We start from the raw sequence: 24,044 nt of genomic DNA, 5'->3' as shown, positions 1-24,044 counted from the left end.
ATTATCATGGCTCCAATCCAATCTATAGCAGCTGTTTTCCATCACATTCTTGGGTTCATATTTATGATGGTGGTATCCACCCATTTTGAAATGGCTTTTGTAATGATTTCCATAATACTTTTGAGTTAACCGGGAGATTTTTATCTGCATAACTATAACGTACTTGGCAGTAGTTTTTAAAAATTCTAACATATTATGACCAAGTTAATCTGACCTATGAAAGAATGCGCCAGTCAGGGTTATGGGCTTCATGGCTTCCTGGCACGTGATCTGAGACAAGGATAGGGTAACTTCTCCCTGGGTACAAGGGACGGAGTGGTGTGACTGACTCCAAAGAGCGTGACAGAAGCAGGTTCAGGCGATGCCCGTGCCCTGGGTTTCTAGTGGGTGCGTAGGACTTTCCAAACTGGCCCAAGTGTGTATACGAGGCGAGCTCTTTTCATGGCTACCTCAGAACAGCTGCGGGAACAGCCAACCTCTTATCCTTTGCCTGATTTCAGGGAGCGAAAGAGAGAGAAGAAGGGACAGGGAGCGCCCCTCTCCCCCTCTCTGGGGATTCTTTCCTTGTGGAGTAGGGGAAAATGGAGCCCAAACATGCTTGGAACCCACCCAAACCACTTTGCTATAATATTTGCGTAATGAGCTCTATTCTGCATCTGGAGCCTTGTCTGCAACTGCAGTATGCAAAACCTCCCCCATCTGCTCTCTCCCAGATTTTTTTTTTGTTGTTGTTGTTGCTTGAAATAGGAGGTTTGCACCGCCGTCTGCTCCTCTCCCTTTCCTTTCAAGGGCATGTTTAAAGAGATGGTGGCTGCCACTGCCACAACTCACGGCACCGTCCGCAGCTGCACCTGCTCAAGAGTGCCGCTCACTCTCCTTAAATGGTGCTCGGGAAGGGGTCCCCCCCGCCACCCTCACTCCCCACTAAGGGTGTCCACCCCCCCACCCCCACCCCACGGACTTGACACAACCATCGCCCACACCCCTCATTAATTCCCAGCTTTCGGTTTACAGTTTTTCCTCTACAAGGAGCAGAATTTTTTTAATGTTATTTGATAAGCATTTATTATGTGCCAGGCACTATATTAAGTGATGGGGTCGATGCAAGCTAATCAGATGGAACACAGTTTATGCTCCACATGGGGCTCACAGTCTTAATCCCCGTTTTGCAGATGAGGTAACGGAGGTACAGAGAAGTGAAGTAACTTGCCCATGGTCACACAGCACACAAATGGCAGAGCCATAATCAGAACTCAGATCCTTCTGACTCCCGGGCCCAAGCTCTATCCACTAGGCCGTATTGCTCCCACTGTTGAGCCCAATAGCTTTTCATCTCTCCCTGCCAACATTTCTTTCAGGTGGGTGAGGCACCGAGACCATTTTTGCTGAGTGCAACTGAGGCACATCCAAATTAAATCTGTCAAAAGCAGGTCTGAATCCATGTCTTCTAACCCACCTGACATTTTTTCCTTTAGAACAGGCTTCCTACCATGCTCCTCCAACCAAAAGAAGGACCCCAGTCAAGAGGACAAAAATACCCTAATGTTGCTGCTGAAGGTGGGGAGTCCCATAATAGTTCAGAGTAGTCCTCTGATACATGACACAGTTATTTCTTGAAAACTGCATCTTAAGACAAAAGCTTGCAGGTCTGAATCAGTTTTCTACAGGGAAGGGTGTTATAAATGGAGGATTGGTTCTTGAGCTTTGGATACCCTGCTTGTACCCAAATTACCAGAGTCCATCAATTATAGATGAGTTATATAAGCTCATTACTGTATTTGTATTGAGTCACAGAGGCTCCGCAATAGGGCATTTGGCTTTGACTTCATCAGAAGTAAAATGGACAGTTTGGCCCTCCCTGATGATTCCACCTGGCAGTCAGGAAACTCTTATCCCCCCTACCCTCACCTTTCTTCCTCTTTGCCCCCTTTTAACTCCCCTCCCACAGCCCCACTGTGATTTTTAAAAGTACTTTCTCCTTTCTTTGCAGCACCCATGCAAGCCCCCACCCACCTCACTCCCATGCCAATAGAGCCATAAATAAAAGTAGTGTGGTAGAGTTAAAATCGATGTGTTGTAAAACTACAATAGATATAAGTTTTGAAAAGTCATTGCCATTTGTCGTACTACAGTTGTATTGTGGGGAGTCCTAAGGTCATTCCCAACTAAAACTCATTTAGGACGTAGCTTTAGTGAGCCCAAGCAGAGTTAAACCAATTGTTTTGTCTTCATCGTGGAGCGGCAAATCCGAACTATTCAGTTTCATCCACAGCGGGACCATAAATCAATGAAAAGTATTCAGCATACTCCGCACTGCCTCAACTTTGATAAGCTGTTTTCAATAGTGAAATATATGAGCTGTCAGTATATCGGGTTTTGGCCAAAATGTCAGTATACAAAAGGTCAATGTGCACTAAGTATCCTGATGGAAAATATATTTGTGTGTTTCAGACGAAACTGCATTTTAGCAGATGAAATGGGGCTTGGCAAAACCATTCAGTCGATTACATTTCTCTACGAAATCCTTCTGACGGGTATACGAGGGCCTTTCCTGATCATTGCTCCACTTTCTACTATCACAAACTGGGAGAGAGAATTTCGTACATGGACTGATCTTAATGTTGTGGTATATCATGGGAGCCTGGTGAGCAGGCAGATGATACAGCAATATGAGATGTACTTCAGGGATTCACAGGTATTGTAGTGGTGCTTTTATTAATAATAGAAATAATTATTATTATGATTTTTGTTAAGCACTTACTATGTGCCAAGCACTATTCTAAGCGCTAGGGTAGATACAAAGTAATAAGGTCATCCCATGTGGGGCTCACAGTCCTAATCCCCATTTTACAGATGAGGTAATTGAGGCACAGAGAAGTTAAGTGGCTTGCCCAAGGTCACATAGACAAGTGGTGGAAAGCAGGATTAGAACCCATGTCCTCTGTCCCCCAAGCCTGTGCCCTTTCCACTGAGCCATGCTGCTTTTGTGCACTGCTCCGTCAAAAACACAGTTGAAAATATCAGACTGGAAAAAGACACCTACACAAGGCCAGGAGTGTTCATTTTTAATTTAGAGGGTAGGTTGTTTCTGAAATTGTCCGTTTCCATTCACACACTTCATTTCCTTTGTGGTCCCGTCAATACATTTGAGGGACAAATTTGGTATTTTCTGGTAGTCCTCCAAAGGCGGGGATTAGGTCACAACAGCAAATTATGTTCATTCAATTATTTTAATTAGATAAAATAATTTTCGTCATGTGGTAAAGATTGTTTTTAGTTTTAGAGAATAAAACTTCCATTTGGGACTCAGTGTGCTTGATCCTATTCCATTGACTTCCAACATCCTTTGAGTCCTGGCTTACAAAAATCAATGTCCCAGTAGAAACTTATATATCTGAATTCTGAAAGAAGGGGAGACTTTTTTTTTTAGTTCTTTGGATTTAAAGTATATTTTCATTGTTTCTAATAAACCCCTCCATTGCTGCCTTTGATGTGCAGCTGAGTTGCATAAAGATCTTCAAAAGAAGAAGCAACCTTTTTTTCTAAATTCATTGTTTAGACATTCCTTGGCCTGGTAGCAAGGCCCTAATTAGATGGCTTAAATGGTCCTTTCCTGCCCTGTAATTCTGATTCTTAGTTTTATATATTAGAAGTCGGGCATATTTACATTGATGTGCAGCCATATAAAAACTGGATTTAGTAGCTAACAGAATGCACCATAAGTTTGAAAAAAGCAACTGGCATTACTACTCCTTAATACCCCAGTTCACACCCTCAGTGGTGATGGGATTGAGGAGCAGCGTGGCTCAGTGGAAAGAGCACAGGCTTTGGAGTCAGAGGTCATGGGTTCAAATCCTGCCTCCGGCAATTGTCAGCTGTGTGACTTTGGTCAAGTCACTTAACTTCTCTGTGCCTCAGCTACCTCATCTGTAAAATGGGGATTAAGACTGTGAGCCCCCCGGGGGACAACCTGATCACCTTGTAACCTCCCCAGTGTTTAGAACAGTGCTTTGCACATAGTAAATGCTTAATAAATATCATTATTATTATTATTATTATTGTCAGTCATCTTATCAGGTTTATCAGCCACATTCTCACACATACATACACACACTGAAAATATGACTGTTGATAGTACCATCTTTGACCTCTGAAAGTCAGTATTGGCAATATTTTATAAACATAGAAATGAATATGCAGTTATTGACTATATGTGACTAGTGATGAATCCAGTTCTAAACTAAGCTTGATGAAGTTGCAGTTCAATCCAGCGCCTGGTATTTGTTCTGTTAAATAAAGGTGTAAATAGGTCTGAATTCCAGATGAGGAATGAAATAAAACTAAAGGAGGGAATTCAGAATGGAAATATTGTAGTTTCTATGTGTATTAACACTTTCCTTTTCATTTGTTTCGAGATTAATATCAGCAAAGTAATATTAGTAGCAAAGCTACATTCTAGATACCTGAATTAAGCATTGAATGGACACCAAAGAGATTATTTGTATATTCCTGCCCTAATGGTATATCAGTTTTCTGCTATGAAAATATATATTGAATATGTACCACTTTATATTACTAAAACAAGGAATTTTGAAGTCCAACTGGGTTTTGTATTAATTGTTACCTTTAGTTTAAGTGAAAAGTATGTTTCACTCATAAATGCTTTACATTTTCATAGGAACCTCTTATGAAAGCCGTAATAGATTACATCGCTCAATAAATACGATTGAATGAATGAATAATTGTGACAAATGTATTTGCAGAGGTATGTCAGAGCATTCTGGAAAATGTAGGACCCTCCAATTCAGTTTTAATTAGAGCACTACGAGTGTTCAGTGAGTTTCTGTGGCAAGATAAAGGCATATATGTTGAATTTAAGGGTCAGTAAAGAGTGTTCTGGAACGAGTAAGACAGGCCAGCCTACAAAGTATATGACAAGAAAATGAAAGATAAGAGTTTCAGACATTCTGACAAGCGTTGTGTTTGTTAATAAATCTTTAGGGGCGAATCATTCGAGGAGCATACAGGTTCCAAGCCATTATCACCACTTTTGAAATGATCCTTGGTGGCTGTGGGGAGCTCAATGCAATTGAATGGCGATGTGTGATCATTGATGAAGCACACAGGTTGAAGAATAAAAATTGTAAACTCCTGGAAGGACTCAAACTCATGAACCTGGTAATAAACCTTAATTTTTCTCTTAGATTGCTCTGGTTCCATAGTTATTTATGAAGGTAAGTGAAATATCAAAATGAATCATAGATGGGGCTTATTTCCTTATAATTGTTAGTGCAGTGGAAAAGTTTTTCATTTGAGCATCTGTGATGTTAACTGTCTTTTATAGGTGATAATACAGGTTTCGGAAATTGGTGTAACTACCCTGCCTAAAATTCATATAAAAAGAAAGGGTTGGGGTTTTTTGTTTTGATTTTTTTTTACATTTCAGTGAAGCTTTGTTAAAAATTGTAAAACAACTAAGGAATAATGATTCATGCCATAGGACATGAACTAATCCAGGAAGGGCCATTTTATTTGATCCAGAATATAAGTCCATTACATGAGCGGAATCTATAGTCTATTCTACATTTTCCAGGGAACTAACATTTTTTTTGTCATGGTGTCTGTAAATGGCAAACAATTATTCTAATGGAACCATTTGACCTTATCCAGAATATAGGTTCTCTAAATGGGCAGAATCTCTAGTTTATTTTACATTCTCTAAGGGACTAACATTTGGTCAAATAAATGGCAAATAATTATTCCCTTATGGCTAACAGGAGATTGAGGGTTTTATTTGCCATATATTTAGAGTTGTAATTTTGGAAGTATTAACATTTACCATTGCACATTTCCATCAGCTGTGACATTTTTGCTAGATCACTGTTCATATTAGAACTGGGGTGCCTTCATATGAGAACCGTACAACAACCATATGAGAACCTGAAGCTAGCTACCGTGAATAGTAAAAAGCAGATTCATCAAATAAAGAAGGAAATCATCCAATTTTCGTATATCTCATTGGGTGCATTCCTGTAGAGATCCGCATTGAGGAAAGATCGCATTTAATACTCAACCCAGATTTGACACCATACCTGTACCCACAGCTGTTTCTCCCAACACCCCATTCCCTAAGTGAAAACACGCATTTTGGAAGAGCGGTCAAGTATTTTCCTAATGTAGCTTAGTGGAAAGAGCCTGGGATTGGGAGTCACAGGTTGTAAGTTCTAATTTCGGCTCCACCACTTATCAGCTCTGTGACTCTGGGCAAGTCACTTCACTTCTCTATGCCTCAGTTACCTCATCTGTAAAATGGGGATTAAGACTGTGAGCCCCACGTGGGACAACCTGATAACCTTGTATCTATCCCAGCGCTTAGAACAGCGCTCTGCACACAGTAAGTGCTTAACAAATACCATTATTATTATTATTATTATTATTATTAATAATAAAAATAATTTTCACTTCACTGCTGTAGAACTCCGTTGCCCCTCTTGTATCGACAGGATCATGGCAGATTTTTATTTACCCCTTGTGTCCCTTTTTAGAGTAAAAACTCGAGTTGTACAAAATGGAGTCCCAAAATCATGTTCACACAGGTATTTTAGTTAGCGCTGGCCTTACCGGTGTTGCAGCTTGAATAAGTTTAGAAATTGCTTTGGTATGAGATTTGAGCAGAAGCTTCATGAATAATTTTCTGAGGGGGAAAATCAGCCTTCCATTAATTTCATTAGGTAAATGAAAATTTAATGTAAGAAATCCTTGTCTGTAGGAACACAAAGTTCTTTTGACGGGGACACCGCTTCAGAACACAGTTGAAGAGCTGTTCAGTCTTCTTCATTTCCTCGAACCTTTGCGGTTTCCCTCCGAATCGACCTTCATGCAAGAATTTGGGGACCTTAAAACAGAGGAGCAGGTATCTTATATTTGTCTTAAAATACACCCTTTTCGCACTTAAAGGTATTTTCTATGCATTTTCCTAACTGAGTGCCTAAAATGTTTTGCAGGTACAAAAGCTGCAAGCTATCCTGAAACCCATGATGTTGAGACGATTGAAAGAGGATGTAGAGAAGAAGTTGGCTCCTAAGGAGGAAACCATTATTGAAGTAGAACTTACAAATATTCAGAAGAAATATTACCGGGCCATCCTGGAGAAGAATTTTGCATTTTTGTCTAAAGGAGCAGGGCAGGCTAATGTGCCTAACTTAGTGAACACCATGATGGAACTCAGAAAGTGCTGCAACCATCCATATCTTATCAAAGGTACATAGAGTCACCTGGCCCTCATTTTCAGTGATGATATGCTACTGTCAAAGGAAAGCTTACAACTGTAGGCAGAGGTGTTCAAAAATGTCGATTCGTGTTACTTTAGCATTAATGCTTTCTCGGTCTTTTCTGTCACGAGATGTATTTACCAATCACACCATGTCTTTAAGAAGCAAGTATTACCACTTGCCGAGCCCGCAGTTTGACAACTGGGTGGTTCTAAATCTGTCGACTTTTGCCAAGGCGGGAAAGGTGTCTTTCTCTTCCTCCTCTCTGTTACGTTGAGCACAGGGACACTCCAGTAACAACAATAATAACAATGATGGTATTTGTTAAGCCCTTACCATATGTCAACCACTGTTCTAAGCGCTGAGGCGATACAGACTAATCAGGTTGGACACAGACCTTGTGTCCCCTTGGGGTTCACAGTCTTAATCCCCATTTTACAGATGAGGTCACTGAGGCATAAAGGAGCGAAATGAATTGCCCGAAGTCACAGAGCAGACGAGTGGCGGAGCTGGAATTAAAACCCAGGTCCTTCTGACTTCCAAGCCTGTGCTCTATCCACTAGGCCACGATGCTTCTCCACAGCAGGCATGTCAAATTGATTCCTGTGGGAAGGTCGCATGTGGCGTCATATACTCACATGTGGGGTACACTCTTAAAAGCTGCCAATTACTAATCAATTTTTCATACAATTATTAGCATTTTTAATTATTATTCAGGAGAACAAAAATGAATGAAAATTTGTGAACAGAACAGTCTTCATTCCTTTCTTGCAGATACCAGGTTAATGGGCTGCACCTTTATCTGGTCAGGGAGATAGTCGAGGATTAGGGAGGAAGAAAAAGGCAGGAAAAGAAGAGAGACAAAGATAGCTGCATTGAGCGAGGCTCAGAGACCCAGGTGAACCGCTGTAAGACAGACACCCATTATGTGAACTTCAGACATACTCAGAGTCATCCAGATGATGTTCCCCTCAGACAGCAACAGCAGTGAGGCAGGCATAGGGGGGAACACCCCTTCCCAATTCTGCCAAAGAACCCAGATCTGTCCTGACAGAGTTGCTGCTGCCACTTCTTTTGGGTTTCCAGTGCATGGAGAGAAGGGAGAGAAACTGCCTGCAAAACTCCCTAGAATCCTGGAACCCTGGAGAGCAGAAGCAAGGAGCATTCCCAAGAACCTGGGGCCAGGAACAAAGTTTGGAAAAATCAGGAGATGGGTGCCTCTGCAGTGGCGTTTTCCTCCTACTCTTCGATACGTCTGACTCTCCTGTGGGCTACCTAGGAGACTGACCGTGACCCATGGAACGCAGTTTTGACCTGCCTGCTGTATATGGCATCCCTACATACGAGCCCAGACCCTGGTTCATTCACTCAGTCATATTTATTGAGCTTTTACTGTGGGCAGTGCACTGTACTAAGCGCTTGGGCTAGTACAACACAATAACAGACACATCCCCTCACAACGAGCTCATAGTCTAGATAATATCATTTGTTATTTTCTGTCTTTCAAGCACTGTATTAATAACTAGGATAGACACAAGATTCGGACATAGTCACAGTGACCCTCATTGGACTCACAGTCTAAGGAAGAGGGAGAACCGGTATTGAAACCCCAGTTTACAGGTGAAGAGACTGAGTGAAGTGACTAGTCCAGGGTCACCCGGCAGGCTGATGGCGGAACCGCGATTACAGCCCAAATCCTCTGAGTCCCAGACCTGTGCTCTTTCCACTGAGCCATGCTGTTTCCCAAACCCAAGGCTTCTGCATGGTCCTGATGAGATTTAATTAAAGTCCAGAGTAGTGACCGGGGCATTCCCAGATGATTCCTCGGGAATGGTGGTGGCCACTGCCCCAGTCCTCTTAAAGGTGACTCCTATAGCTCCTTGTCTGAAGACACCTAGAAAACTTGAGGCCCTGGAGGTCCCTGGCTTCCAGGGAACAGTTCTCAAGTTCAGGAGGAGACTCTGGGAGAAAATGGGTTGGGGTGTTCCCATTGCAGGGGTGAAGGCGGGCAGGAAGGCTTGATAGTATGGGGCTAAGATGGCAGTGTGACAGAATGTAAAGAGCTTCCTTCAAAGTCTTAGTCTGGAAGTCTAATGTTAGTTTTGAAAGCCACAGAGAAGCAGCATGGTCTAGTAAATGCAGCGCAGGCCTGGGAGTTAGAAGGACCTGGGTTCTAATTCCAGGTCCACCATTTGTCTGCTGTGTGACCTTCGGCAAGTCACTTCAGTTCTCTGTGCCTCAGTTACCTCAGCTGTAAAATGGGGATTAAGACTGTGAGTCCTATGTGGGGCAGGGACTGCGTCCTATCCAATTATCTTGTATCTACCCCAGCACTTAGAACAGTGCCTGGCACATAGTAAGCTCTTAGCAAATACCATTATCATCATCATCACCACACTATTTCGTAGTCTAATGCCTTAACACTATGACCCTTCTTCAAAACACAGCTTTGCCGAAGGAATGTTTGAAATCGTTAGAAAATATATTTAGTGAAAAATATCATAACAGTGGCGATCCTTCTAGTCCCATTGGAATTGACTGCCTGAGGTAGAGGCAAGCCAGGAGAGGTTAACTGATATGCCCTGTTTTTTTTTTTTTTGCAGGGTTTTTTTGGTATTTGTTAAGCACTTACCCTGTGCCAAGCACTGTTCTAAACTTTGAGTTAGATACAAGATAGTCAGGTCGGACACGGTCCCTCTCCCACAAAGGGCTCACAGGTTACAGGAAGGCGTGGATTTAGTTAGTTAGAGAATCAAGGCATCCTGATTCCCTGCCTGAATTTCTGAGATTTAGGCTATGCCTCCTGTTTCTCTGAAACCGATCATATTCTTTTCCATGCTGACTTCCCTTCCTCTTTCCCCCCACTCTGCCACCAGCATGAAGCATAAAAGTCAAAGGTGTTATTAAAGCAACTTAATTTTTGAAGCCTCTTAATTTATAAAAATCTGGTTAGTGTTCATCTGCATTTGAACCTCCTGGTGTTTTGATTCTGCATTATCATATTAATCTGATAGGGGCTGAAGAGAAAATTCTTGGAGAATTTAGAGAAACGCACAGCCCAACTGCTCCTGATTTTCATCTGCAAGCAATGGTGCAATCTGCTGGTAAATTGGTCCTCATAGATAAACTTCTTCCCAAAATGAAAGCAGGAGGACACAAAGTGCTTATCTTCTCTCAGATGGTGCGCTGCCTTGATATTCTGGAGGACTATCTCATTCATAAGAGGTAGGGCATTTTGTAATGTTCATAAATAGTTTGGGAATAATGCTCGTAGCATTTAGGTTCGCTCAACACAGAGTGAGCTAAAGGCATACTTTGCAAAGAGCGACTTATCCAACGTGAGTCACAATTTAAACTGGTTAAGGAGTAAATAATATAGATTTTGTGTATTTCCATATCCGTCTCTCCTGGAAACAGGGTGGTCTGGATTAGAGGGGAAAATAGACTTTTGGTTCTCATTTTTCAAGGTTGCAAAAACATACATTGGATAATGTAAACAAAGCCCACATTTAATTGAAATAGTACTAAATTTGTAGTTTGAATTTCATGGAATTAACTCTTCAGGATAACATCAGTTCAGAGACCCACAGAAAGAATAACACTTGTAGCATTTTAATTTGAGGCAGTTTGTTTACATCCTCCAGGTTCCGATGCCTTCGTAAGGATTTAGTATTTCATCATGCATAACTAGGTTGTATTCTTGTTGCAGTTTGTCTGGGCGTGACAGAAATTCTTTATTAATGTTTTAAATGGTTGATTTAGGAAGATTAAAATGGAAGGGAGAGTGCTGTGTTACAATTGATTTCTTTTTTTTTTTTATGGTATTCATTAAGCACTTACTCTGTGCCAGGTAAGTGCTGGGGTAGATACCACCTACCAGATACCAGCCAATTAGATAATAGCTAATCACGTTGGATACAGTCCCTGTCACACGTGGGGCTCGCAGTTGAGGTAACCGAGAGATTTCTGTGAACTAGTGTGTTAGGCAATGGAAAACCAGCTGAACATTTTCAAGAGAACCACATATTTTCTTATGGGAAACTTCTGGTTGAAAATCTTGATATTGCCAGTGATTTTTCTTTCAACTAGGCCTAAAGCTTGTCCTTAAGAGATGGAGTTATTGCAGATAATAGTGAATTGATGTTATGTTTTTTGAAGCTCTCATGTTTGTCCAGGTAGCACATTAGTCTTCTGGCTGACTTCTCCGTCTCCAGTCCTTTCTTCACTCTGCTGCCTGAATCATTTTTTCTGCAGCATTATTCTGAACACTTGCCCCACTCCTTAAAAATCTCTAATGGTTCCCCAAATTTCTTTGCATCGCACAGAAGCTCCTGATCATTGGCCTTAAGGCCGTCAATCAGCTTTTTTCTCCTGCTTATCCACTCTCTTTTCTACTCCCCAGTTCACAATCTGTGTTCCTGTTCAAATAATCCATCTATTGGACCCCATTTTTTAGTCTCCCAGAACTAGTCCCAGGCTCATTTCCTTCTTTCTGCTGGTAAAATCCTCCATCCCCCTTCAAATCGGGCAGGCAACAGCCCTCTCTCCCCATCTTCAAAGCCAGAAATCACAATTCCTCCAGGAGGTCTTTCCCAATTGATTTCTAATCCCCCCAAGTTGTATCTGAACACTTCTGAACCACGTACACACTAGTTTACGCCCAACCTTCTGTAGTCCTTTTGTGCGTATCTTACATACCCTATTGTGTAAGCACTAGCCCTTATACAGAGCCCATTCTCCTTCTTCATCTACTCCGTAAATTATTTTAGTGACTGTCTCCTCGTTCGTTTAGGAATAATTTATTTACTATACTAATGTCTGTCTCCATCTTGACTGTAAATTCGTTGTGGGAAGGGACTGTGTCTGTTTATTGTTGTACTGTCCTCTCCCAAGTGTTCAGTACAGTACTGTACACACAGTAAGCACTCAATAAATACGATTGAATGAATGGATTATAGGTATTATGTCTACTAACTCGTTTATAGCCTCTCAAGTGCTTAGTACAGTGCTCTCCACACGGTAAGCACACAGTAAATACAATGGATTGAGTGAGTGATTGATTTTCTGCGGAGGTAACCATAGTAAGTAAGCAGCTCTTTCGGACCAGGTTTAGAAATGCTTTATAAACCTCAAACTTCATGGACTAGGACCTTTTGAGTTTGGTTGTTTCTACTAACAGTCCTGAGTATAGAACCTGAGCTACATTTGGCAAAACGTGTTTTGATTTGGGCGTTAGCTATCTATTTGAACATGTTGTTTTTTGCCTCACCAGATACCTCTATGAACGAATTGATGGACGAGTCAGAGGGAATTTGCGACAGGCTGCTATAGATCGGTTTAGTAAACCAGATTCGGACCGCTTTGTGTTTCTTCTGTGTACCAGAGCTGGTGGACTGGGCATTAATTTAACAGCAGCTGATACATGTATAATTTTTGATTCTGATTGGAATCCTCAAAATGACTTACAGGTAAATGTATTGGAAAACAGCAAATTAGCTAGGAAGAAAATCCTCTTTTTTTTTAATCTCTAGAAGAGCACTGAATTTCGTGTCACTACAAGGTAACACTAATACGAATTACGTCACTGGTGTATTTGTGAACATTCTTTTAACCTCACCAATTACTGAATTTTGCTTTACAAAAGAAGCTTTCTTCAAACAGAGCTCTGATGTATAACATCTTTCATTTCAAGGCCCAAGCTCGTTGTCACCGGATTGGTCAGAACAAAGCAGTGAAAGTCTACAGATTAATAACTCGTAATTCGTATGAGAGAGAAATGTTTGATCGGGCGAGTCTGAAACTGGGCCTCGATAAGGCAGTCTTGCAGAGCATGAGTGGAAGAGAAAGTAGCATTGGTGGTGTACGTAGATTTTTTTTTCCTTTCTGCTTGGGGCTTGCTTTGTTACCGTGGGTAGAGTTGTTATAATTTGATATTGAAAACTGTAAATTTTATAGTAATATTGCACAGAATGCAAGGCATTCAACAAGAGTTTTCATGCTGAAGAAATATTTTTTCTAATTAATTTAAAAGGTTTAAAGTGTTAAACTATTTTTTGAGCTAATAAATCTCTCTTAGTAGAAATTCCCAAGAAAATCCATTGGTCTTCAGAAATTCGGAACAGTTTTAACCTTGCTGCCTTAGGCATACAGTATTCTTCAGATTATCCTGAATTATTGGCAGATCAATTTAGTGTTGACAATGCGGAACCTCTTGAAGGAGCAATAGTAGTAATAGTATTTGTTGAGTGTCCATTGGCTGCAGTGGATTGTATTAAATACTAGGGAAAGTTCAGTACAGAGAAGCAGTGTGGCTCAGTGGAAAGAGCATGGGCTTTGGAGTCTGAGGTCATGGGTTCAAATCCCGCTCCGACAATTGTCAGCTGTGTGGCTTTGGGCAAGTCACTTAATTTCTCTGGGCCTCAGTTCCCTCATCTGTAAAATGGGGATTAAGACTGTGAGCCCCCCGAGGGCTGATCACCTGATCACCTTGTAACCTGATCACCTGATCACCTTGTAACCTCCCCAGCGCTTAGAACAGTGCTTTGCACATAGAAAGCACTTAATAAATGCCCTCGTTATTATTATCATTATTAGAAGTGCAATGTTCCCCACCCTCAAGGACCTTACATCTTAGCAGGAGAGGCAGACATGAAAATACTTAAAACTAGAGGACTCCAAATAAATCATTAAATGTAGAGTCAGACATACAAATATACCTAATTGCTAAGGCTGGATATAAATGAAATAGAAGAAGCATCATGGTCTACTGGAAAGAACAAGAGCCTGAAGAGTCAGAGGACCTGGGTTCTAACTCCAGCTCTGCCACCGGGCAAATCACTTCCCTTCTCTGTGCCTCAGTTTCCACATCTGCAAAATGGGGATTAAATCTTTCTTCCTTCTAGTTAGAAGGGAGCCCCATGTGGACAGAGACAGTTTCTGCCCTGATTATCTTTTTTTTATAGTATTTGTTAAGAGCTTACTATGTTCATTCAATTGTATTTATTGAGCGCTTATGGTGCGCAGAGTACTGTACTAAGTGCTTGGAAAGTACAATTCAGCAGTAGAGACAATCACTGCCCACAATGGGCTTACAGTCTAGAAGGGGGGAGACAGACATCAAAACAAGTAAGTAGGCATCAATGGAATCAATATAAATAGAATTATAGATATATACACATCAAAACAAGTAAACTGGCATTAATATAAATAAATAGAATTAGAGATATGTGCATATATACACAAGCGCTATGGGGTGCGGAGGTAGGGTAGAGCAAAGCGAGCGAGACGGGGCAGTGGAGGGGAGGGGGGCTGAAAAAAAGAGGGGGGCTTAGTATGGGAAGGCCTCCTGGAGGAGGTGAGCCTTCAGTAGGGCTTTGAAGAGAGGAAGTGTGACTGTTTGAGGGATTGGAGGTGGGAGGGCATTCCAGGCCAGAGGTAGGACGTGGGCCAGGGGTCGATGGCAGGACAGGCGAGAATGAGGCACAGTGAGAAAGTTAGCACCAGAGTGTGTGGGCTGGGATGTAAAAGGAGAGAAGAGAAGGGAGGCAGGAGGGGGCAAGGTAATGGAAAGCTTTGAAGCCATTAGTGAGGAGTTTTTGCATGATATGGAGGTTGATAGGCAACCGCTGGAGGTTTTTGAGGAGGGGGGTGTGACGTGCCCAGTACGTTTCTGTAGAAAGATAATCTGGGCAGCAGAGTGAAGTATAGACTGAAGTGGGGAGAGACAGAAGGTTGGGAGGTCAGAAAGGATGCTGATGCAGTAATCCAGTCAGGATGGGATGAGTGATTGTACTAACACGGTACGTGGTACTAACTTATGTCAAGCATTGTTCTCAGCCCTGGGATAGATACAAGTTAATCAGGCCAGAATAATCTTGTATCTCATCCAGTGCTTAGTACAGTGTTTGGTAAATAGTAAGTACTTAGCAAGTACCGTCATCATTATTATGATTTTTGCTGTCACACAAGTGTTAGAAATAGCTGTTGGTGTATATAGTTCAGGAAGTTGGGGAATAAGTGGAGAAGGTGAGCTTTTAGGGGGGCCTTAAATATGGGAAGGCTAGGTTCTGATGGATTTGGGGAGGGAGTGGGTTTTAGGATGAGACAGTGTGAGTGAGGAGACAGGCAGGAGAGTCAAGAGTGAGGTACAATCAGGAGGTTAGTGTGGGAAAAACTGAGAGAGCAAAATGGGGAATTGTGGGTTAATAGGACAGGTATCTAGGGTGGGGAGAGCTGGCAGAGGGCTGTGAAGCCACTCTCAAGGAGTTTTTTGGTTCGATTCGGAAGGAGTTGTGAAGCCAGTTAGGGTTTTGAGGAGAGGAGAGAGATGTCCTGAGGGAGGCTTCAAGAAGTTGGGCTGTGTTGCAATGTGAGCTATAGATTTAGGGTGGGCAGAGGTTGACAGAAGGGAGACCAGCGAGGGGGACAGATGCGGTGGTCTAACCTACGACAAGGTCTTTGACGAGAGTGGTAGCCATCTCTGTGGAGACAAAGGAATGGAACTGTGATCTGATGGGGAGGAAGAATCAGTGGACTGGTGCTAGATTGAACGTGGAAGTTGAAAAATGTCAAGGAGTCAAGAATAGCACTGCAGTTGGAGGCTTGTTGAAGGTGGGGAAAGTACCATTTTCTCCCACCCTCACACAGCACACGTTGTCAGCAATAAAATCTTGGACCTGAAGAGAAATCCAGACATGATCTCACCCATCTTCTGCCTCCATTCAGAACTGTTCCTATAAAATGTCCCACGTAAATTGGTAACTATCCTCTTCTCAAGTTCTTTAAGAAAAGAGAGTCATCAACTTCACTTTACTACCGAGGTTCAACCCCACCTTGTTAAGTACGTCTTCCTTATACTTAAATTTTGCTCTTGCATAAAACTCAACTGTCTATATAGGCGGGCTCCCCTCATCAGCATCGTCATTCAAAAATAATCATATCCAATCTGTAAACTCGACAGATTCAACAGCTTTCCAAAAAGGAAATAGAAGACCTACTTCGAAGAGGGGCATATGGTGCCATTATGGATGAAGAGGATGAAGGCTCTAAATTCTGTGAAGAAGATATTGACCAAATTCTTCAACGTCGAACAAAAACTATCACGATTGAGTCGGAAGGCAGAGGTTCCACATTTGCCAAGGTAACACCAGTAATGAGTAATTTTCCACTGTAGGTGAACAAAACTTGTTTCTTGTTCATGTGTTTTTACGATAGTTTCTTTGATGCCACTGTCCCTTCCCTTACTGTTCTTTTATTCAAAACAGTAGATTTGTCCCACTACCTTTACTTTTTGTCTTCTCGCCACTTACTGCTAATTTCAGATGGACCATTCAGTGGTGATGTCAACTAGGAAGCCATCTTCCATACAGGTTGCCTTTACCAACTCTGGTGTTTCCAAACAGAGTTTTGAGTCTCCGTGTTCAAGTTTCTGAAAACCATGTTGCTTACCACCCTAAGCACTTTTGGGTAACCGTAGTTTTCACTGGCTATGGATATTACCTACCTGATAAGTCAATCCTGCTGGGTCTGGCATACTGGCAAAAGTGAATTCTAAACATGAAAAATAGTTTCTTGTGGGATCAGATCAATCATTCAGTGGTATTTATTGAGCACTTACTATGTGCTGAGTGAAATGCTAATAATCCTGTGATAGAGCAATGGAGAAAGCTTAGTGGAAAGAGCACGGGCTTGGGAGTGAGAGGACATGGGTTCTAATCCCGGCTCCGCCACTTGTCTGCTGTGTGACCTTAGGCAAGCCACTTAACTTTTCTGTGCCTCAGTTCCCTCATCTGTAAAATGGGGATTAAGACTGTGAGCCTCACGTGGTACAACCTGATTGCCTTGTATCTACCCCAGCACTTTGAACAGTGCTTGGCACATAGTAAGCGCTTAACAAATGCTATCATTATTATTATTATTATTATTATTATTAAAGTACTATACGATCTTCACCCAGAAAGTCTTGATTGGCATCACAGGTCCCCAAGGGGTTGATGGGGTGATTGCTCCCAGAGCTTTTTAACTTGTCTCACACACTTGTTCACTCCAGGACTCTGACGAGGCCTCAGAGTTTTCGATCAGGACTGAAAAGACCCAGAATGGTGACTTTCTGGCCAAGTAACTCTTGACTGTGAGCTTCCTGTGATCACGGAACACATCTACTGACTCTGTTGCATTGGGCTGTCCCAAGGGCTTAGTACAGTGCTGTGCACATGGAAAACACTCACTAAATAACATCGATTGGTTGATTGGCTCTATGAAGCCTCTCCTTTTCTATTCCTCATCCCCTATAATATCCTCGTGATGCTGCTCTGCCTTTGGCCCCCAGGCTCAAAATGAAAAGTTGACACCTCTTCTGGAAACCAGCTCTGAGTGTTTTTTCATTTGTTTTCCGCCAACCTCTGACTTTCCTTCTGAGTGTCAGAAGCTGGGGAAATCCTTGACCCTCTTTCCCCCCTAAGCCCTTGATTTTACCAATCTTGGTTTTGCTCACCACAGGTATTTTCAGGAACCAAACACCCATCGATGGCAAGGGAAATCTGTAGTTCCTTTAAACATTCAGAGCAATAAAGCAAATATAAGTGAAAGGCATTTTGTACAAGTTTAGTCAGGGCATAGGTTTGGTAAAGGTTAAAACTGAAAGTTACTTTACATTCAAATATAACTTAAAATACTTATGGGAGAGCCTTAATTTGCAATCATATTTTATTTAAATCTCAATGTTTTGTACCACCGAATCTCTTATCTCAAAATAACACTTTTCTCTTTTTCCGGCCTGCCTATACTGTGTTCATTCAGTATTTAGGATTTATGGAAAACAGTTTTTCTCTGCTCTTAGTAACCAAATTCATCAAATTCCCCCCTCCTCTCATCAAAGGGCACACGTCTTAAACTTAGTTATGAAAAACTTGACATAGTTTTCAAATGTGCACTTTAAGCATATAAACAAGGTTTTTAATATAGGGCACATAACTTTCTGAGAAGGTGTGATTCCAGATTTGAGTCATGTGGATGTGTAGTTCTCTCCCACACTTTACTCACTTTAGGATTGGAATGTGTGTCACTCCCTGAGCATATGTATATCAGTTTCCTTTCAAAACACTTACCCCACAATAAGTCATTACTGAAAAGGTCAAGGCAGTAGGGCCTGAAGAGGGTGCCCAGGTCTTTGCAAAATGAGAAAGGAGAAACCGAGCAGACCACTTCTGCTCTCCTGGAAGTCACTGATGTGGGAGAAGTACAAATGGGGAGGGCCTTTTGCAGCCCTAGGCAGCTTTCATTTTTCTGGGTGAAAACTGGATTCGAATATAGGAGAAAAGCATTAAGTCACGGCCAGCTTGTTTACTACCACATTCATCAAATGGCATTTATGAAATACCAAGTAATGGTAATAACAGGGGATCTGTGTTCTAATCCTATCTCCACCACTTGTCTGCTGTGTGGCAATGGAAAAATTACTTCATTCTCTAGGCCCAGTCACTTCATCGGTAAAATGGCTATTAAGATGGTGAAGCCTCATGCAGGAGGTGAACTGCGTCCATCCCGATTAGCTTGTGTCCTTACAGTGACTGGCCCAGGGTAAGCGCTGAACAAATACCATTAAAAAAATGATAGTGATATTTGTTAAGTGCTTATAGGGTGCCAAACACTGAATTAAGCACTAGGATAGGTAAAGGATGATCAGGTCTGATACAATCCTTGTCCCACATAGGGCTCTAAGTGTAAGTTGGAGAGAAAATACCTATTTAATTCCCATTGTATGGTTAAGGAAAAAGAGGCACAGAGGAGTTAAGTGATTTACCTAAGGTCCCAGAACAGCAAGTGGCAGAGCCAGGATTAGAACCCAGGTTCTCTGACTCCCAGTCCTGTGTTTTTTTCTGCTAGGCATCACTGCCTGCCCCATGGAACTGTGTTAGCCTGAACAATTTAAGCTGACCTAATCCTGCTCCCTAGCAACTTCAGATCCAAACTAGAATAATGAAGTTCCTACATTTTTCAAGTGGTTCCATCCTATGGAGATTGTGTTGAAACTTTTTGGGGGCCCCCCTAAAATTCTTCAGAAGTTCATCGTTTTATTGATTTTCATTGCCCGGGATGGGCCCCCGAGGGGTTCAAAATGGTCAAAACTTTTTGTTTACATTTGTTTTAGCGGTGGGGAGGGAAGGGCCAGAAATTGCTCAATTTAAAAAATGATATGGAGCCATACTGCAGACTGCTTATTTTTAAGGGCCATCTTATGAACACACATGGTCCCTACTATCTTTCTGCTACTTTCTGTTGTAGGAAGATGGATTTCATCATTTAAAAGTCTTCTCTTGCAAAAAAATAAAGGGATATAATGATTGAAGGAATCAATTTAAAGAATATGATTTATTGGGAGCTAGGATATTAGGATTTAACATTTTGAAGCAGTCGGTAAACCAGTCCTTGATGACATCTTCCACTTATCACAACAGGTATTTTCATTTCTGTAGGCTTTGTCCATTTTCACAGTCCTAGAGGATTTCTCGGGTCTTTTTTGAAAATAGGGTACGTGTCCATTCACGAGAAGATAGTTCCCTAGATCGGACTGAAAATTTAACCTTGCCTTGCCTAAAAACAAAAGTAACTATCTCCCCCATGGGACAGAAAGAGTCGTTCATGGGTTTGAACGAAACTTTGATCTTTATTATGAAGTCAAGTTTTGCCCAAGAACACTAGTGTTCCAGTTAACAATTTTACATTTGGTAGGAGAATGAGAGATTAGCAACAGAGCCATAATTCAAAGTATTGTAGACAGCAGTATGCTGCTCCAATTTGGTTTTCTTTTAATATAGTGCTAACTTTCCAGCTGACTTTTAAAATTGTGCTGTTACTACATGATTGAATGAAAATGCACAGTTTGAGAAGGTAGGAGGGATCTGCTCCATGTGGTATGTGTCAATGGAACCTTAATGCACTATGGAGTAAAATCCACTAGAATCCCTTCAAGAAATTTCTCTCTACTCAAGAAATTCAGGAGTGTGCTTTAAGGAAGACTTTAGACTGTTGACAGGCACACCTGAAATAAGTCTACTTAAGAGAGGTAATTATAGTACCTCAGCACTTAGTACAGTGCCTGGCACATAGTAAGTGCTTAAAAAATGCAATAATAATAATTACCATTATTATTTCTTAATAAGAAGGACTCCAGAGAAGGCCTCTGTAGCCTGGTCTGTTCAACTTCACCTTGCATTGAGCTGAATTGCTCTGGTCACTCTACACTAAGAATTATGCATCGTAATTTGCACAGTTTTTGTGAGTTTTCAAACATTTCAGTGTAGATGAAGGTGTCCCTTTAATTAGTCTTTCCTTTCTCTCCACACCAGGCTTTACTGCTTAAATTTGAATTGAATCTGGTTAGTAGGCTATTTTCCATATAAAAAATCCATTTGCATCAAACATAATGAACACGGCATTTATGAGCAGCCCGCTGTTACTGAAACAATGACATTTAGCTCTGTCTTTTTATTTTCCAAGAGTTTTTAAAATTTAAGTTAAAGCAGTGACCTCATTTTCCGTACCTCTTTGCTGATGTCTGCAAAAATACACCTGTTTTCAAAGTGCCTAAATATTAAACTGATGTTTTGAAGATAGTTCTTAGTGGCACAACCTCTAGGAGTGTACAAGACAGACAGATAGTACTCAGTTATTATTTAAGAAAAGAATACAAAACCTTGGCATCCAGGACCTAACCCTATCGTTTCTTGCTTAGAGTGAAATTTTGTTACTGCTCATTTACTTCAAGTACGTATCATGGTTGCTCATTTGAATCCAAGGAAACAGAAAAAAAATGAATGGGACCAGTGCAGTTTAGTCATTATTTTAAGGCAGATTACTGACTTAAAGTTACTGTTGTTTTGAAAATATATATTTTTTTACATAGTCACAGGAGTTAGAACAGAATATCTTTTCCTGGAAATGTGGCCCAAACTAAGACAGCTTGTCGGATTCATCCAGGTCACAGCTCTAGAAAATCTTCCACTTTTCAGTTCCTTTTTTGTTTGTTTCTTTGTTATGTAGGGGTCAGGGGATAGAAATGCAAAGAACATTTTCCTACGCCACGTCCACCTCTGGTAGATCCAAGTCCCCTAAAATGAGGAGAATAAAAGTTCTCTTTTTATTATCATTTTTTATTTTTGGAGGCATGTGCTTTGTTTTGTTTTTGGTGGGGTGGGGGTTTCCAAAAGTGCAATAAAGCCAAAGCAGTCATTTTCATATGTGGACAGATTGCCTGGATGGAAGCCCTTGGAGAAGCAGCCATCGTACTTATCGAATTGTCAGTTGGCGATGGTACTGTCCATCAATCCAGTTGGTTCATAATATGCCAGGCATCACAGTTTGAAATGTACCTATTTTCCTCAAAGGCCGAAGAGCCTTTTGCAGATCGCAAGAAACTGGGCTCGGCTTTAGAAGATCAATACCCTCTAACCAGCAACAGGAATGTCTTAGGAGAGAAACCGCTTGGGCTGGTGGTGGTTCAATCAATCAACCGTATTTATCGAGAACTTACTGTGTGCAGAGCACTGTACTGAGCAGTTGGGAGGATACAATACAAGAGTTGGTAGACACGGTCCCCTCCCACAACCACCTTACAGTTTAGAGGGTGAGCATAGAATGATTGTGGCCAAAAGCTGCAAAAAACTGCAGAGCAAAATGATTATCTCTCGTTCCGTATCACTTGATTTGTCTAGCGACTAGTCCCAGAATCCAGGCACTGAGTGGGAAGGTTGTCATGGTCAATGCCATCTTGAAAGGGCTACCAGTACCGACAGTAGACCTGAAGAATTGTGGTCTATAAATATTGCACTGTGATGGAACATTTTTTTTTTAACCTGACCCACTGTCGTTTTGTGTTGCAGGCTAGTTTCGTTGCCTCCGGAAATCGGACAGATATCTCATTAGATGATCCCAACTTCTGGCAGAAGTGGGCGAAGAAGGCAGAAATAGATATAGATGCCCTCAGTGGCAGAGTAAGTAGTGCTTCCTGTTTAAGTAAAGTCTTCTCTGGCTATAGCGCATTTTCTAACAGTATGTGTTTAAATGTTCAGTCTTGTTATTTTTCTCAAGCGACTAAGTATTTAGTTGCTCCACTCCATTTCGGGAATCAATCAATGAATCAATGGTATTTCTTCAGTGCTTACTATGTGCAGAACACTGTACTAAGTGCTTGGGAGAATACAGTGCAACAACAGAAATGAATTTATACGAGGCAGTGGTAGGGTCGGGTCTTTCTGGGCCTTCTCACCGGCATTCTAGCAAATGTATTATGACTTTGAACAAGACATTAGACAGATAATGAGCTCACTGTGGGCAGGGAATGTGTCTATTCACTATACTGTACTCTTCCAAGGGCTTAGTACAGTGCTTTGCACACAGTAAGCACTCAGTAAATACAACTGAATGAAAGACATTTGAATTTCTTACAGAACTAATTTTAAACCTACAGTAAAGACTTTCTGACGAAGTTGTAGGCCCAGTTCTCAGTCATTCAATCAGTGGTATTAATTGAGCACTTACTGTGTGCAGAGCATGGACCTACGCACTTGGAATACAATACAATAGGGTATGTAGGCACAATCCCTGCCTGCAAGGAGCTTAGAAGCCCCACACTATGGAAAATCTGTGTTATGTTGCCAATTTGTACTTCCCAAGCACTTAGTACAGTGCTCTGCACACGGTAAGCGCTCAATAAATACGATTGATTGATTGATTGTGGGCCTTTCACAACCGTGCGCACAAATCATTTCTTGCAGCACTACTATTCATTGCATGCAAACAGGCTGGAACTCCCTAACAACATTGTGGCCAAAACGCACAGTGAAAACATTTGTTACAGTAGAACTTCTCCTTTCCTTTCCTTCCTCCTTTCCTTCACTTTGCCAACATGCTTTCTAGGCGGTAGTGCTTTCTGCTGCCTAGGAGTCCTCACATTAATGAGGATATCTGCTGAAAAAGCAGGGAAAAGAGGAGAAACAAATTAGTGGGGGACATGCCTTTGTTTGTCTTTGTCTCTTGGTTGGTTCTCCTGTGGGGCTGAGGAGAGAGGAAGAAACTAGGCCAGTGTTTCTCAGAGAATATTTTGCTCACGTCGTTCTTGCAACCACAGTTCTTGGCTTTATAAATTCCAAGTTAATGTTGAGTGATTTTAAGTTGCAAAAAATCTGAGCAGATAAAAATGTAATTATTTTGGGGGCGGGGGGCACATTGGAGAATAACCAGATGAGAATGGCTTCATTCAGTCGGACGCCCTCCAACGTAACTACTTGTTCACTCTGTGGATCAGTGGTATTAATTGAGCGCCTACTGTGTGCAGAGCACTGTACGGAGCACTTGAGGAAGTACAGTTTGAGTTGGTAGGCGCATTCCCTGTCCACAGTGAGCTTATAATTTAGAGGGGGAAACTGACATTTATATAAATGAGTTAAATTACAGATCTGTACCTCATCAGTGGTATTTGTTGAGTGCTCAGTGTGTGCAGGGGCACCATGCTCAAGCGCTTCAGAGAGTAGAATATGACAGGGTTGGCAGACCCGCTGAGAGGGACAACTATTCAGCAGGTTTACAGATGAACTCATTCCCCCCCACACCAGCTATTCAAATGGCTGTACTCTACCGCAATAGTCAGTGAAATATACTGCTTAGGAACTCTTAGAGATTTCTCAATTGAAGAGAAAATGTTAAATAGTGAGATAAGGGATTTTCAGCAGGGAGAAACTACCTCTTAAAATTTGAAGCATTGTCGTTTGTCTCTAA

At 41.5% G+C, this 24,044-nt stretch overlaps 1 protein-coding gene across 4 annotated transcripts in view; it reads left to right on the top strand.

Moving 5' to 3' along the window:
• CHD9 (chromodomain helicase DNA binding protein 9) overlaps positions 1-24,044 on the top strand; it is a 202,389-nt gene that overhangs the window by 147,075 nt on the left and 31,270 nt on the right. For all 4 annotated transcript variants that reach the window (XM_038753971.1, XM_038753974.1, XM_038753973.1 and 1 more), the window contains 9 exons: positions 2,452-2,695; positions 5,002-5,178; positions 6,770-6,913; positions 7,005-7,260; positions 10,286-10,496; positions 12,544-12,739; positions 12,964-13,131; positions 16,231-16,410; positions 22,151-22,261. In XM_038753971.1, coding sequence (XP_038609899.1) covers positions 2,452-2,695; positions 5,002-5,178; positions 6,770-6,913; positions 7,005-7,260; positions 10,286-10,496; positions 12,544-12,739; positions 12,964-13,131; positions 16,231-16,410; positions 22,151-22,261 — 1,687 coding nt within the window. The remainder of the gene's footprint in view (positions 1-2,451; positions 2,696-5,001; positions 5,179-6,769; positions 6,914-7,004; positions 7,261-10,285; positions 10,497-12,543; positions 12,740-12,963; positions 13,132-16,230; positions 16,411-22,150; positions 22,262-24,044) is intronic.

Source organism: Tachyglossus aculeatus, chromosome 11 (genome assembly GCF_015852505.1).
Source record: "Tachyglossus aculeatus isolate mTacAcu1 chromosome 11, mTacAcu1.pri, whole genome shotgun sequence".
NCBI lineage: Eukaryota > Metazoa > Chordata > Mammalia > Monotremata > Tachyglossidae > Tachyglossus > Tachyglossus aculeatus.
Note: the sequence above shows the minus strand (reverse complement) of the source record. Positions and strands in the feature narration are given on the sequence as shown.